The sequence below is a fragment of the Heterocephalus glaber genome, unplaced genomic scaffold, assembly GCF_053883595.1.
Source record: "Heterocephalus glaber isolate CG9 unplaced genomic scaffold, H.glaber_assembly_v1.0 deba00001687, whole genome shotgun sequence".
NCBI lineage: Eukaryota > Metazoa > Chordata > Mammalia > Rodentia > Bathyergidae > Heterocephalus > Heterocephalus glaber.
The window spans coordinates 11,968,985-11,984,941 of NW_028258412.1; the positions used below are offsets into that span (position 1 = coordinate 11,968,985).

The window sequence follows — 15,957 nt, forward strand, 5'->3', positions numbered from 1 at the left end:
ACCCTGGAGAGGTGAACGGCCAGGAGAGATGCAAGGCTGACTGAGGACTGAAATGAGGCAGAAGCCAAGGGCAACAGGTAGAGAGTAATGCATGGAGGGGTCTGGGCAGCAAAGGACACACACCAGGAGGTGGCAGTTTCCACCAAGAACCAGTATGTGTGCGGGCCCCAGAGTTCCTAAATTGCATTATGATAATGTCTGTAATTGAATTATGCAGAGGCATACGCTGGAGTCAATCAATTCATGCTCATGCTCCCTACACCACATGAAGGTGAAGTGGAAAAACCAGGAAAGGCTTACTAATCACAGGCCATGAGCTTCTTTCTTGAACAAACAAAACAACTCACAACAGTAACAACAGGGCTGGGGGTATAGCTCAGTGGCTGAAGCAGTCGCCTAGCACGTTCAAGGCCTTGGGTCTGATCCCCAGCACTGGAAAACAAATAAAAACAGGAGCAACAAGCTCAGAAGAAATTGTGGGCTCTGACCCTGCGGATCTGCACCAGGGGCCAGTTTCCTCACCAGGGGCCAGTGATGTCTGGAGGCACTGTTTTGAATGGGACTACTGGCATCTCATGGGCAGAGGACGGGGTGTGCTAAACTTCCCGCAATGCACGGGCCAGCCCCCCACAACAGAAAATGTTCTGACCCCAACAGTGCCAAGGTTGAGAAACACTGGTCCAACCTAAAAAAGTGCCTGGAGATCAGCCTATGAAATCAGTCACTTTGAACAACTGTCAAAAATAACAATGTTCCGATCCACTCCTGAAAAATGTTGGCTTATCTTCTCCTGGGCTCTGTCTGTTCTCACAAAGGAGTTGAGATAAGGTTAACAGGAAAATGACACACACCAGATAATTAAAGATTGAAAAAGAAAAAAACTGAGAGGAGAGAGAGCTGCTTTGGGGCTGAGGGCTGTGATTTCCCTTGGTTTCCCACGCCACGCAGCCAGCCTGGCTGTGTCAGGAAACCACTGGTGTGTCTCTGACTCATTGAAGAAGCTGCATTTTGATGAGTGTGAAATGATTTAGGGGTACAGACCTCATAGCCACTTAAATCTCGGTCACCCTCTGAGGTTCTCCAATAAAAGGTAATGTGAGGTCAGTTATTTCTAAGACACCACAGATGCCAAAGGACATCCTTAAGAGGTAATCCAGGCCTTCAGATGGGCTGAGGCGCAGATGGGAGGCAGCTGGAGAATGGGTGGCCCGGAAGTACAGCCAGCCAGGACCCAGGTCTCCTGACTCTATGCACACCTGCTCTCTCCATTCCATCTCCAATCTCGTCTCAGCACTTCTGGAAGACAGCCTCACCTTCCCAGAAATATCCTGCTTTCTCAGTGGACAACAAATGCTGCTGATGTACTGAAGTCAAATAAAAGCTGGCTGAGTTTTATTCTGCTGATTGGGTCATTAGCACTAGGTAAAAAAATAATGCTTTCTATAATAATTTTAAATGTGTCTAATGGAGACAAGATAAATTTGTGAAAAATGTGGTACCTTCAAGTAATGGAATATTATTCAGCCATAAAAAGGAACAAAGGACTAACATATGCTATGACATGGAGGAACCTTGAAAACATGATGCTAAGTGAAAGAAACCAGACACAAAAGGCCACACATTGCATGATTCTGTTTCTATAAACTTTCCAGAATAAGCAAATCTGTACAGGGAGAAAGATTAGTGGTTGCCCAAGGTAGGGGAGAATGGGACAGAGGGAGACTTTGAGTATAGCTAAGGAGTATCTTTGTGGCATGGAGTTTCTTTGTGGTATGACAAAATGTTCAGGAACTAGGTAGTGGCAATGGTTGTGCGATCTTGTGAATATACCAAAACCCACTGAACTATATACTTTAAAACGGTGAGTTTATAGTATGTAAATTATATATCATCTAAAAATGTTTTCTTACTTTTTAGTTTTGGTGGTAGTGGGGACTGAATTCAGGGAGAGCCGCACTATACCCCTACACTCCCTCCCCCCTTTTAAATTTTAAGACAGCATCTTACTAAGTGGCCCAGGCTGGTCTCAAACTTGCAATCTCCTTGCCTTGGCCACCTGAGTAGCTGGGATTGCCATCGTGCACCACTATACTCAGCTGAAATATGAAATTTTAAAAATGTGTCTAAGATATGAATAGATCAGGTAGGGTTTAGGAATCAAAAATCCAGGCTGAAAGGCTCTGCACAACCTCTCCCTGAAGCCAAGCTCTTCCCTCATCTCACTCAGTGTTTGTGAAAATAATATGGGATTAAGTGCATGAAAGTACAGTACTTTGTAAAATGCCAGAGAGCGGTCACAGGAATGATGTAGAAGAACAGCTCTCTTCAGGAAGGCCAGATGGTCCTGCAACCTAACATCTCAGTTGTAGCAATCAGCCCTCAATGTTCTTTTGCCTCCAATCAGTGCACAGAGGGGAGACACTAGAACCTTCTGTCTGTAGACAGAAAACTCATTAACACCCTCTCCTCCGGGAGGAGGGGGCTGAGGAGGTTCAACTTCACAGCCACTCTGCAAATGTTCCTGCCAATCTCAGCAAAACAAGGCTGAAAAGCAACATTGCTGGGAGACGGAGCAGCTAAGCCAAATTCAAGTCCTCTTCTCGGTCTCACACTGACACACAAACCCATCCCCTGTATCAGTCAACTTCTCCCACTGAGAGCTGGCACCCAGGCCTAGATGCTGGCTAGCAACTTCCTGGGCCATCTCTATGGAGGAAGGGGCTCCTCCTCCCGCTGCTCTGTCTTCAGGCCAACACTCAGCCTTGCCATGGATATGAATTTAGACCAGAGGCCTTAAAGGGAGGGTAGAGAAATTGCCGGCCAAGAGGGCTGGCTCAGCAGCTGCAGAGAGACCTGCTCAGTGGCCCAGGAGGTTCCAGCCTGGGGCAGGCCAGGCCCATTCTGCCCACTCGGAGGGCATCGGCTCCCCCATCTTCTTCCGAGCAAAGATCCAGCTAATATGGGCCCCGGTTGCACAGACCCTCGGACACCACCACAGTGCAGCCAACACACTCTGAACCCGGGCCACAGACACACATTAACACACAGCCTGGAATGACTCGATGAAAAGCAACATTCAACTCACGGGCACAACAAACAAGTCACACAGAGCCCGAGGCACCCTCAAGTCACTGTCACAGAGACAGTGCCATCCAAAAGGCACAGACACACCTCCAGCCAGAACTCCAGAGGCAGTAGATAGGGAAACAATCACACCTTTGCAGGCTCACCGCCCTCCCGCCTGGCCTCACTCACACAGCATCACCCAGACCCACTCCCCAGGGGACAGCTCACACGCACAGCCCCAAGTCACATACAGTCTCACAGACACACGGCGGGGGAGACTCGGGAAAAGGGCCTGGACCTGCCAGTCACAGATCCTGGAACCAGCGACTCGCGCACAGGCACCCATAGGGAGCTCCAGTCACACACTGGGTCCCCACACTGCCGCCGCAGGAAGCGGGTCACTGTCCCCCCAGGCCGGCTGCTCCGGTCAGTTCGCCAGGCGGGGGTCCCCGAGGCTCTGCGCGCGCGGCCCAGGCCTGGCGAAGGGCCCACGGCTCACCTCGCTGTTGCTGGCCGAGGAGGAGGCGGCACTGGGCGTCGGAGAGCGCTGCAGGGTCACCAGAGCCATGGCTGCGGCGCGGCTCACCGACGCCACCGAGTCCCACAGCTAGAGCAGCCGCCGGGCCGGGCCCGGGGCCTCCAGGAGCCGCGCGCGGGCGGCCGAGCCGGGCCGGGCCCGCCCCTCGCCCTCGGCGTCCACCGCCCCCACCCCACCCCCCCGCCTCCCGCGCCGGCGCGCGTCGGGTCTGCTGCGCGCGGGGGGAGGGGATGGGGCGCGCGTGCGCGGGACCCGAGCGGCGGCTCCGGGAGGCCGGGGCTGGGCAGTCACGCCTTCGCCCCCGCCCGCGCTCGGGTCCCCCGCTAGCCTTTTGGGGCGTCCTAGCCGGCAGCCTACGCTGGCCCGGGTGGGGAAACAGGTCTGGCAGCCGCGCTGCAGCAAGGGGATGGGAGATGCATGGGAGGAAACAGGAAATAAAAGAGCCCCTGGCCCTTGTGCTCTGAACTTCTACGGTCAGTCTTTGCAGAAATCAATTCGTTCATTCATTCGATTACAAAGTATTTAGAAGATCTCTTCTAAGCGCCAAGCCTGGTGTAAACAGAATAGATTAGGTTTGCCTTCTGGAATTGACGGAGGTTAATCAAATTAATAAATACCATGGAGTTGGGAGTGTAACAAAATGGTAGAATACTTGCCTAACACTCCCAAGGACCTAGGTTCAATACTCAGTGACTTGGGAAGGTAAAAAATAGTTTCATAATCTTTTCCTATGAATTATTTTATTTTTTTGAGACAGGGTCTCACTGGCCGTGAATTCATCAGGTAGCCCAGGTTGGCCTTGAACTCGCAGTGATCCTCCTGCCTCAGCCTCCTAAGTGCTGGGGTTACAGGCGTGGGCTACCACATCTGGCTTCCTATTAATTCTTTTTATGTGTCCAGACACTCAGCTAACTCCATGGGAGGAAAGGAGATGGAAGAGGAGTCTTCAGGGAGGGATTCTCTAAGGGAGAGAGTTTTGCTCTGAGGCCTGATCTGGGAAGGGAGAGGAGACACCCCTCCCCAGATGGGCTCTGACCTACAGAAAGGCCCAGAAACAGGAAGAGGGTTGTCACCCAGAGGCCAGAGCCCAAGGAGGGGACGAGGGGAAGTGGTAAGAGTCAAGGTCTGATCCTAAAGGTCACTTTGCTGCTGTGAGGAGGACTGAGTGAGGGCAGAGGGGTGGAGTGAGACCAGGGGGAGAGCCTGCTGCAGTCCTGGGGAGAGTTGCCAAGTACTGGGATGAAGAGTCAGTGAGCAAGTCACTAAGGTGGTTCTCCTTGATTTGGTAACAGGAAACTTCTCTGGTACCCAAAACCCCCTCCCATCTTTCTGCATATACCCAGCACTCCCCAGTGCAGAAGTCCAGCCTTGCTCCCCGATTTAGCAAATGACTTCACCATCCCACAGCCCAGGTAGAAATGCACACAGCCTTCTGCAGCCTTCTCCCTGTCTTCCCCATGTCCTGGGGCTGTGACCTCCTCCATAATCCCAGCACTATCCTTCTCAAAGGGCTTCTCAATGGGGGACACTCTAGGCCCTAAGAGTGGGAATTGGGATGGCCAGTATTTGGGGGACTATTTTTGGTTGGCTTGCTAATTTGAGGGGAGGAACCAGGAATGCTAAATGTCCTGCCATGCACTGGACAGTCTCCTCAAAGAATTGTTCATTCTTACAAGACACCTAGCTGGTGAAAAACTTGTTTATAATTATCTGAAGCTAGAACCTAACTCCATTTCCTACATCAACGCAAAATATTTTCCACTGAATTTTCAGAAATGCAACCATGTTGAAATGAGGGGAGAATATACTTTCTGTTGGAGAGTTTTATCAAGAGGTTTTCAATATTAGGGAAAAGGAAGTTTTTGTTTTGCTTTTTGTTTTTTTGAGACAGGGTCTCACTATGTAGCCCAGGCTGGCCTCGAACTCACAGTGATCCTCTTGCCTCAGCCTCCCTAGTGCTAAGATTACAGGTGTGCACCCCTACACCAAGCTAGGAAAAGGAAGTTCTTCATGGCAACACCACCCCTAACATTAGTGGGCACGACACACCTGTATTTGTAGTTGTCTCTCTTCGGACAGATGGCCATATGTATTTAACCCTTATTTCAAAATGTCAAATGTAAGGCAAATAGAGAATACCTTACTTTTCAAACCCAAGCACATTCATTATAAACAGGCACTGGCTTCTGAAATTCTCCAGGTCCTCCTAGGCAACTATGTTCTAGGCTTTGCATAGAACAATCCATTTGACTTTGTTTTGATTTCTCTTTCTTTTATGTCTCCTTTATGTGAGCCCTCAAGTTTGAGTTTTTGAGAATTCTAGGCCCCACCCTTCCAAGTTTCAGATTCTCTAGGTTATGGGTGGGGCTGGAAAGTTTGCAAATCTAACAAATTCCCATATGATGCTGATAGTCCTAGTTTAGGGATTGTCGTTTGAGAACCTCTGCCAATGATCTCCTTACCAAGAAATTCCAACCTAGATCTCATGGCACTTCCGGTCTATGGCACTAATCCTAATGACCCTGCCTGGCCCTGCCTGCCTCTTCCACCACCCCCACCATTCTGGAGGCCAGCTGCACCTCTTCTCACTTCCACCTCTAGCTGGAAGGGGGACCTCATCTCTCTCCCTCAGCTAACTCTTGCCAGACGTCATGTTCAGAAGCCCTCCATGGCCCCTGGGCACTGTCTTTTCCAGGATCAAGTGTCCTCCCTCCTACCCCAAAACACATAGCAAGTGTCACTGTATTGTCATAACCTATGCATTTCTCATCCTGAATCATTACCATAGAGCCAGTGGTGGTCCCTAAGAAAAGGCTCAGGGAGAGGACTGGGATCAGGGTGAGGGTGCAAATTATAACGAGATACCTCAAAACACTCAGTGATGAGGAGAAATGATGTTAATTAAATCCAATGCAATAGGTTATCAAAATAAATGCAAAAAAATCAACAAGGAACAACAACAACAAAGTCTTTCTTTTTTTTTTTTTTTTTTTTCCATACCAGGGATCGAACTCTGGTCCTTGTGCTTGTGCAGCAGGCAGCAAAACCACTGAGCTAAATCCCCAGGCTGTACAAAATCAAAATCTTAAAGACAGGATCAGTATTGCATTACTGATTTTTCCTTTCACCTCATCCTCAGACCTTGGTCAGCAAAGCAATTTTATTCATCCTGTCTTGATTGGATTCTATCTAGATTCAGAAGTTTGATCATTCTTAAAGCCTTTTGCCTTCTGGGTAAACAGCCTGTGGCTTGGGACTGGTGACCTGAAGACAGTAGGGAGGGGAAAGGAGAAGTGAAAGCCCCCAGGCTCCAGTCAGTGCTCATTCCGGAGGAACCCAGGACGGGAGGAGGGGCAGCTGCAGGGAGCAGCTCCAAAGGTCTCTTGTATCCAGTAGAGCCCTTTCTATCAGCTATCATCATTTTTAAAAATCATAATTGATATAAGCATGTTTGACCTCATCCTTGCAGCCTCAGCTCAGTTTTACAACTACTAAAATTTGCAATTTACTGAGTAATTGACTCTCCATTAGGCATTGTAGAAAGTGCTTTGTGAGTGTACTGGGGATGTGGGTTTCCTAACAGGGCAATGTCCTCCTCTCACATTCCAGGGTCACCTCTTTCAGAAACCTTCCCTAGTCCCTGGCTGAGTCAGATACCCCTTTTCTACACTCCTGCAGTGACCCCCACCCATTGGTGACAATGACGTTATGGGCCTACATTGTGCTGCTGCCTGGGCTGCACCTATTTAAATGTATTCGATCTTGTCATGCTATTCTGATTCTTTTTTCATGGATAATGAAATTGATACACAGAGTGGTTAAGACACTTGAGCATTGTCACAGAACCAGGAAGTGGTGACATTAGTATGCAAACCCATATTTTTTCTGCTTTAGAATTAAGGCAAAACAGGAGGGTTCATCCAGGACACTTGCCAATAAGTAGTTCCCTTTTCAGAGCAAATAATTCATAATTCCTCCTTAGCTATTCATTTGGAAATGAAACTCAGAGATAATAAAGCTCTATTAGGCAGAATATTGACTCCCTAAAAATGTCCGTATCTCAATATCTAGAACTTGTGACTCTGTCACTTCACATAGAAGAGGTTTTGCAGAGATGACTATATTAAAGATGGGTAAGGGCCAGGGATTTAGCTCAGTGGTTCTGCCACCTGCCTCAAAAGCACAAGGTCCTGAGTTTGATTCCCAGTTCCAAAAAAAAAAGATGGGTAGATGGTGCTATAGTTTGGAAGTGGCCTAAGTGTGTCCTCCAAGGATTCATGTGCTACATTCATGTATTTGGTCCCCAATGTGATGATATTTAGATATGTGATGGGACCTTTCAGAGGTCAGGCCTAGTAGAGGTCATTAGGTCACTGGGTGCTCTGCTCTTGGAAGGAATTGTTTCTTGTGAGACTCTAGTTAATTCTTATGAGAAGATTGTTATGAAAGAAAAAGACTGGCTGCTCACCACTCTCTCATTCCTGTCTCACCACGTGATCTCTTTTGCTTGGTGTTCATGAATTTCATCAGATGTTCTTTGTCATGGAAGTATCTTATTTCTCCATCAATTTTGAAAGACAGTTGTACAGGGTACATCATTCTGGGTTGGTGGAGGTTGGTTTTCTTTAGGGCTTGAAGTACTTCACTCCAAGCTCTCTTGATTTGAGCATTTGTGTTGAGAAGTCTACTGTGATTCTGATGGGTTCCTTTATAGGTGATTTGTTTCTTTTCTCTAACAACTTTTTTTTTTTTTTGGTACTGGGGATCGAACTCAGGACCTTGTGCTTTCGAGGCAGGTACTGGAACCACTGAGGTAAATCCCTGGCCCCTCTAACAACTTTTAATATTCTCTTCTTGCATTGAATTTCTGGAATCTTGACTATTATATGCTTTGGTGAAGTTTTTATTTATCATGGCTAATTGGAGTTCTATATGCCTCACTTATCTGTATGTCAAACTCTTTTTCCTTGTTTGGTAAGTTTTCTGCCATTACTTCTGTGAACAGGTTTTTTTATGTCATTTGTGTTAGCTCCTGCTTTTTCATTTACTCCAATCAGTCTTATGTTACTCTTCCTTGCATTATCTAGCAGCTGCTGGATTAATCTCTCATAGTCCCTTGTTATTTTTAAGAAATCTTTCTTTTCATGATTGCTAACCACAATCCTGTCTTCTATATCTGATATTCTGTCCTCACATTGGCTCATCCTGCTGGATAAACTTTCAATGGAATTTTTAATCTCCTGAATATCTGTTTGAATCTGTTTCATGGATTCTATTTCTTTCCTATCCTGGGCATTCATGGTTTCCATCATTTTCCTGAGATCTACTATTGGGGAGGGCGGTACCAGGGATCAAACTCAGGACCTTGCACTTGTGAGGCAGGTGGCGGCACCACTGAGCTAAATCCCCGGCCCCCTCTCTTTTTGTTTATCTGTATCTGCTTTAGAGTCACTAAACATCTCTTTCTTTATCACCAGCTCTGTAGTTATCTGAGAAATTATTTCTGCTTTGATTTTTTTCTAGAGCCTTGTTCATCTACTTTGTTATTTCTGATGTTATCATTTTAGAGGGTCCAGGTGTATGGCTTTCAAACTGTCTCACCTCATTGCCCCCTAGGTTTGCCTGTGGTGAGCAGAAAGTTTGGGGGGGGTTACATTTTGTTTAAGTGTCTTCTCATTTTCTTTTCTATTTTAGTTTAATTCCTGGGTTGATGCTTATAAATTGCTTATGGTGAGTGGCTTTATTGCCAGTATTCAGAACCCTTAGGAAATGACTGCTTCTCAGAGGTGTCTTCCAGGTATAGCTGGCTTTTGGGTTTTGAATCTGTTGAAAGATCCTACCTCTTCAGTTTATTGGGGATAAGAAGTTTCTGCCTACTTGGACTAGACCCTAGTTCTGTGGCACTTGCCTGTAGCATTTTTTAAAGACCCTTAGGCAATCTCAGTCTTGGTATACCAGGAAGAACAACTGATTAGCACAATTATGTCACCTTGGCTAAAGTAGTACAATCAGCAATAACAATAACATTAAAGAGCCTAGAAAATGACAAACTGTGGTATCTATTTTAATTTTCCACCTTTGATTGTATGAACTAGATTTGTGGTTATATAACAAAATCTAAAATGAATCAGAAAATTGTATGCAATAAATAAGTTCTCAATACAGAGATTTAAAAGGGATTGGGGGGGAATAGAGAAATAGAAGAAAAAGAAGACATTAGAAACAAGACTGAAGAACAAAGGAAGGTAATACAAACTTTGCTAAACTGATGAAGAAGACAAGAGGGAAAGCAAAGGAAGAAATAAAAACAACAGAACAGAACAATAACAACAACAGAATCTGTGTTCACACTCATAAAAACAAGAGGGCCAGGGATTTAGCTCAGCGGTCCCACGCTTGCCTGGCAAGCACAAGGTCCTGAGTTCAATTCCTAGTACCTAAAAAAAGTCATATTAAAAAAAGAACAAAAAATCAAGCAAAAACAAAACAAGAACAAAAACCAGAAAAGGGGAAAAAAGAAAAAGAAAAAAGGCATGTCTCTGCTGTCACTGATAGACAACATGGGCAGACAGGGTCCAGATCTGAGGTGATTAATCCCAGCAACCCAGCCATTGCTTTACAGTGGGGCAGTGGATAATCCCAGCAGCTTGCACCTTTAGTTCCACTGAAGTTCAGGCTGGTTTCTGACTGTGAGGCTGGAACTGGATTTGTTGAGCCTGCAATAGTCTGTGTGCCTCCTGCCAGTTTGAACCCAGCTCGCTGATCTCCTGCCAATTTGAACTCAGCACCCTCACCTCAAGACCAGGAGCCACTAGAAGGAGCCAGCACATAGCTATTCTGAGTTTCAAGCTCAGTCGGCCTCTCTCCCAAATGGCTACCTATCAATTTCCCTCTCCTGGGTGATGTCTGAGCCTGAATAACTCACTAGCCAATGCAGTCCACTCCATCCACTGCTCTGTTCCACTGGTGCATTTCTCTGTGGAGGCCTTTGAGGGTACCTAATAGTCACTGTGTGTCTGCAGGTGAGTCCAGGCTCTGGGAGTGCTGCCTACCACATCCTTCTTTTTCATTGAAGTCCCTCTTTGCTCTCCCAGCAGACTTCAATTCTCACTTCAGATCTTTCCTGGGTCCTGGGGACCCACTTCCCTCCTCCTTCTCCTCCTTATATTGCTATATTCCAAATCTCAGAGAAGCTCTTTCTCTGCTGCTCACCACTCTGCCATCTTTTCGGAAGTCCTGATCTCTTTTTCTTGCATGTACTGCTGTCATGATGCCATCAGCCATGATGTGATGTGGCCAGGGAGTTCTCACCTGAGCCATAACCATGCTGTTTGTACTCTGAACCTCCAGAACTGTGAAATCTCTTTTCTTTTGCCTGGGGAAGATTGGAATGATGTAGCCATAAGTCAAGAAGCAGTCAAGATTGCCAGCAAACAACCAGAAGATAAAAGTGTAAAACAGATTCTCATAGCCTTCCAAAGGAACCAACCACCAACAGTTTAAAGAGATATTTTCCCTGGATGGGGATTTAGCTCAGTGGAGCAGTGCCTGCCTTGCAAGTGCAAGGTCCTGAGTTTGATCCACAGTACCACCAAAAGAGAGAGAGAGAGAGAGAGAGAGAGAGAGAGAGATTTCCCCATGTTTCTGTGTGCAATTTCCCCCTTTTATAGTGTCATGGTCACTCTAACTTTCACATCTTAACTTGATCATCTGCAAAACCTCATCAGGGGTCTGCCTGATCTAGGACTTTTAGTCTCTAGAACTGTGAGACAATAAATGTCTTTTATTAAACCTACCCAGATTGTTACCCTTTGTTATAGCAGCCACAGGACACTAACATATAGTTTCCTTGGTTGCGGAAACTGAGGCTTAGAGGTAAGATTTGAAACCACATCAATCAGACCACCAGGGTTCATAAACTGGTTGTCAACTTTTGTAGCTAGAGAAGTGACAGTTTGGATAAGTCCTCTTGTGTAGGAAATAGTGTTCTGAGGCCTCAAAGCCTTGCTTATTTGACCACAATGTCTGGGGAGGGGTCTGGTATGACCAGACATACAGGGCCCCTGCCAATGTATCTGTTTGGTGGCCAGGGATTTAGCTTAGTGGCTCCGTGCCTGCCTTGCAAGCACAAGGTCCTGAGTTTGATCCCTGGTACCAAAAAAAAAACCAAAAAAACAAATTGCTACATCCATCTACAAGGCATCCTATGTAAACTGGAGACCACTGTTCTATGTTGATTTCAAAAGTATGCACACATGTGATGGTTAGTCTTGTCACCAAGATTGGCTTGAGAGATGCCTAGGAGATTAGTAAAGCACACTTCTAGCTGGGTGTGGTGGCACATGCCTGTAGTCCCAGTTGAGGCAGAAGAATTATCAGTTTGAGGCTATGTTGGGTTATACAGATAATTCAGGCTAGCCTGGACTACATAGCTAGACTCTGTCTCAAAACACAACAAAAATAAATAAACATACTTTGGGGCATATTGGGAATGAGTTGTGGGGGTGTGCTTTGGGGACTATATCTGATCCCTGGACTCTTTCTTGAATTTTCAGCTCTCAGCTTCCCAGATTCCCTGAATTGAGCAGCATTCCTCCACCATTCTCTTCCACCATGGTGCTTTTGCCTTGGAGCCAACCAACCATGGACTGAACCTGTGAACCATGAGCCAGAATAAAGCCTTTCCTCCTTTAGTTGCAGTATCAGGTATTTGGTCCTAGCCACAGAAAAAGCTGACCAATATGACAATACACCATATTGATAAAAGTGTAAGGCAGGAAACAGCATGCACAGTATGTTTTGTCACCACTTCATATGTTTATGTTAAAGTTTGGAGATATTTGCCCAATAGATGGCTGACATTTCCAGGTGGTGGTGTTCCAGAATAGCGAAAAGAAATGTACAGAGACACAGAAGTTGGGTAAAAAAAACAAAGCCTTTAATCGCTAGAGAGGGGGGACCACCAGAAACTTGTCTGATCAATGTCCGCTCCCTCCTTTGTTTTAACATTTCCTTTTATATCTTCTTTTAGCCATTACCTCATTCCTGGTGGTCTTAGTCAGTAAAATTTGTTTCTCTTTTACAACTAGTTCCTGTTAATGGTTATAGTCACAGACATACAACAAACAGATGGCGCCTAAAACACATACATTGTAAACTACCCAAACATTTCTGCTTTGCTTTTCTCCAGGTTAAATGTTATCTACAGTTAGGTTACAGGTCAAAGGTTCAGTTAGCCATCACCTTAAACAGTAAGAGTTACGGGAAAGGTAAATTGTAAAGGAATGGATTACTTATTCTACTTCAGCTACCTTAATAACTAACCTATAGTTTAAATTTTCTCTATCAGTGGGATTGGCTGCAGTTGATTCTTCTTTTTGCTTTCTGTGTTATGTAAATTAACAGAGGGTATTGCAGTACTTAGAAAAGTTATAATAAAGCCAATTTCATTTGAGAGAGAGAGTTAGCTTGTTTTGTATCCTCATACCCCTCCCTCACCCTGAGTTCTCACTCCTATAGAGAATTCTCCAAGGTTCTGCTCTAGTCCAAGTGTATTTTGAGCTATTAAGAGGTCACATTATTCATCAACCAGCCAGTGAGTCAACAGGACTTTTGACTCTTTTGGCCAATTCTGGCCAAATTAACAGACATCGCTTCCAAAGATCTGGAGCTTCCCCTTATGCTTACCAAAGATCTCTGGACTTGAGGGTGCTAGATAGGGCCTTGCTCTAACCTGGCTCTCTGAGTGACCCCTATAGCCCTGGGGATCTGGGGCATATCTTTTCCTCTCTGTGGGTCTCAGACTCCCTAATTGTAACTTTTTTTTTTTTTTTTTAGACAGGGTCTCCTTATATATAGTTCAGTCTGGCCTTGAACTCACTATGTAGCCCAGGCTGACTTCAAACTCAGGTTGGTTGGGCCAGGGATTTAGCTCAGTGGTTTCACTGCCTGCTGCACAAGCACAAGGACTGAGTTCGATCCCCGGTACCAAAAAAAAAAAAAAAGTTCAAACTCAGGTTGGTCCTCCTGCCTCAGCCTCCTGAGTGCTGAGATTACAGGTGTGTACCACCACGCCCAGCTTCCCTAATTGTAAATTGATGGATTCTTTTTCTTTTTTAGATTCATACTTCCTGATAAAGATAACGAATCTCACATCCTTTTGGGGGGATATCTTTTCCTTATGCCAAAGGCCAAGAAGATTCTGTGGAACTTTACTTTCTGCAGTTTTGTTTTGTTTTTGTTTTTGGAGACAGTGTCTTGCTAACTAACCGAGGCTAACCTCAAACTTGTGATCTTCCTGCCTCAGCCTCCCAAATAGCTAGGATTACAGACATGTGTTTGTATCATAAAGACAGTCAGTGTTGCTGCCTGTGGTTGCACATACCATAATTCTAGTACTCAGTAGGCTGAGGCAGGAAGATTGTAGCAAGTACAAGGCCGGTGGGGACTACATAGTGAGTTCAAGGCCAGCCTGAACTACATGGTGAGACTCTGTCTCAAAAAACAAACAAACAAAACAATAGGTTTCTCCTAATCTTATTTTCCTGAATTAAATAATAATACTAAGAGCACCTGCCTGGCAAGTGCAAGGTTCTGAGTTTGATCCTCGGTACCAAAATAATAATAATAATAATAATAATTCTGAAAGTGTACCAGCACAGAGCTCCCTGATGCCACAGCTAACCTCCAGCCTGGGTGCCTATGGTCCTTCTCCAGCCCTCAGTTAAGTGCTTTAGCATGGTGGCTGAATTCCCCAGCCCTAAACTCAGCCAGTGAGGACCAGCAGATGTAGTACAGGTCATACTGTCTTGGAACTCATTTGTTAGATTTGACAATCTTAGTGCAAGGACCCGAGTTTGATCCCCGGTACCAAAAAATAAAATAAAATAGATTTGACAATCTTAACTTGACTTTCAAACTGAGCTTCCATAAGCAGTGTGACTGAGCAAGTTCTTTTCTTCTCCCATGCTCTTCTCCCTTCCTTCTCTCCCTTCCTTCCTTCCTTTTTCTTCCTCCCCTCTCTTCCTTCCTTCCTTCTTTCTTTCTCTTTCTTCCTTTCTTCCTTTCTGCTTCTTTCCCTTCTTCTCTTCTTCCTCCTTCCCTCTTTACCTCCTTCCCTCCTTCCTTCCTTCTTCCTCCTCTCTCTCTTTCCTTCTTCTTGTGTCAAGCACATAATCTCAACTCTGAACATGGAACTTTAGGAATCTTAACACATGCATACATGCCTGTGACCACTACCCAAGTTAAGGGCATCTTTCCAGTATCCCAGAACATATTCTTCCACCTCTCCCCACAAGGCTCCTGCCTCAGAAGTAGTCACTCTTCCCATGTCCTGTGACTCTGTCACTTGATTTTCACCGATCTTGAATTCCATAAAATTGGGAGCATGCAGCCCCTGCTATTGTGTGTCTGACTTCTCTTTTCCACACAAGACTGAGACTCAGGCTGGGGATTTAGCTCGGTGGTGTTGCCGCCTGCCTCAAAAGCACAAGGTCCTGAGTTCGATCCCTGTACCAAAAAAAAAAAAACCTAAAGACTGAGACTCATTTATATTGTTTTATATGGCTGTATTTCTCCTTTTCCTTACTAAGGTATAATGTTCCAGTATGTGATTGTTTGAAAACACCACAGTTTCTCCACTGCAGCTGATAGATTGTCTTGTTTCCAGTTTGGGGCTAGAATTTTTTTTTCAGTACTGGGGGCTGAATGTAGGGCCTTATACATGCTAGGAAATCTGAGTTATATCCCCATCCCTCTTATATTATTTTCAGACAAGTTCTCATTAAGTTCCCAGGCTTGCCTCAAGCTGGCCATCTTCCTGCCTCAGTCTCCAGAGTAGCTGAGCCACCACGTCCAGCCACTAGGATCATTCTTATACCAGCCTTCTTACTGACATGTCCTCAGGGACGCTGGGTCTCCCCCCACCCCCGATACTGGGGAACGAACTCAGGACCTTGCCCTTGCAAGGGCAGAAACGGCACCGCTAAGCCACATCTCTGGCCCTGCAGGGACACTGGGTCTTAAGATAGAATTTTGTTTGATTTTAGTGGATACTATGAACGTATTTTTGAATTTCAGCTGTGAAGAGGGGATGGTAATGACAGCACCTACCTTAAAAGGATGTTTTGATATAAATTCAGGTAATGTAGGTAGAAGTAGTACATCACAATTCACAAAATATAAATCATTGCTAGGAAGGGAGTGGAGGAACATGAAAATATAGCTAATTTTTGTGAAATTTTATATGCTCCATGATGAATTAGAGCCACATGGAACTTCACTAGGATTGTATGATAATAAAGGTGATACATGACTATTGTAAAAAAAAAATTCCAGTGAAATAGGATACAGAG

At 45.4% G+C, this 15,957-nt stretch overlaps 1 protein-coding gene across 3 annotated transcripts in view; it reads right to left on the reverse strand.

Annotated features, from left to right (window-relative positions):
* Ssh1 (slingshot protein phosphatase 1) overlaps positions 1-3,752 on the reverse strand; it is a 66,900-nt gene extending 63,148 nt beyond the window's left edge. For all 3 annotated transcript variants that reach the window (XM_087198483.1, XM_004843630.4, XM_087198485.1), the window contains exon 1: positions 3,566-3,752. In XM_087198483.1, the coding sequence (XP_087054609.1) occupies positions 3,566-3,634 (69 nt within the window). In that variant the 5' untranslated portion in view covers positions 3,635-3,752. The remainder of the gene's footprint in view (positions 1-3,565) is intronic.
* Positions 3,753-15,957: the final 12,205 nt, after the last annotated feature.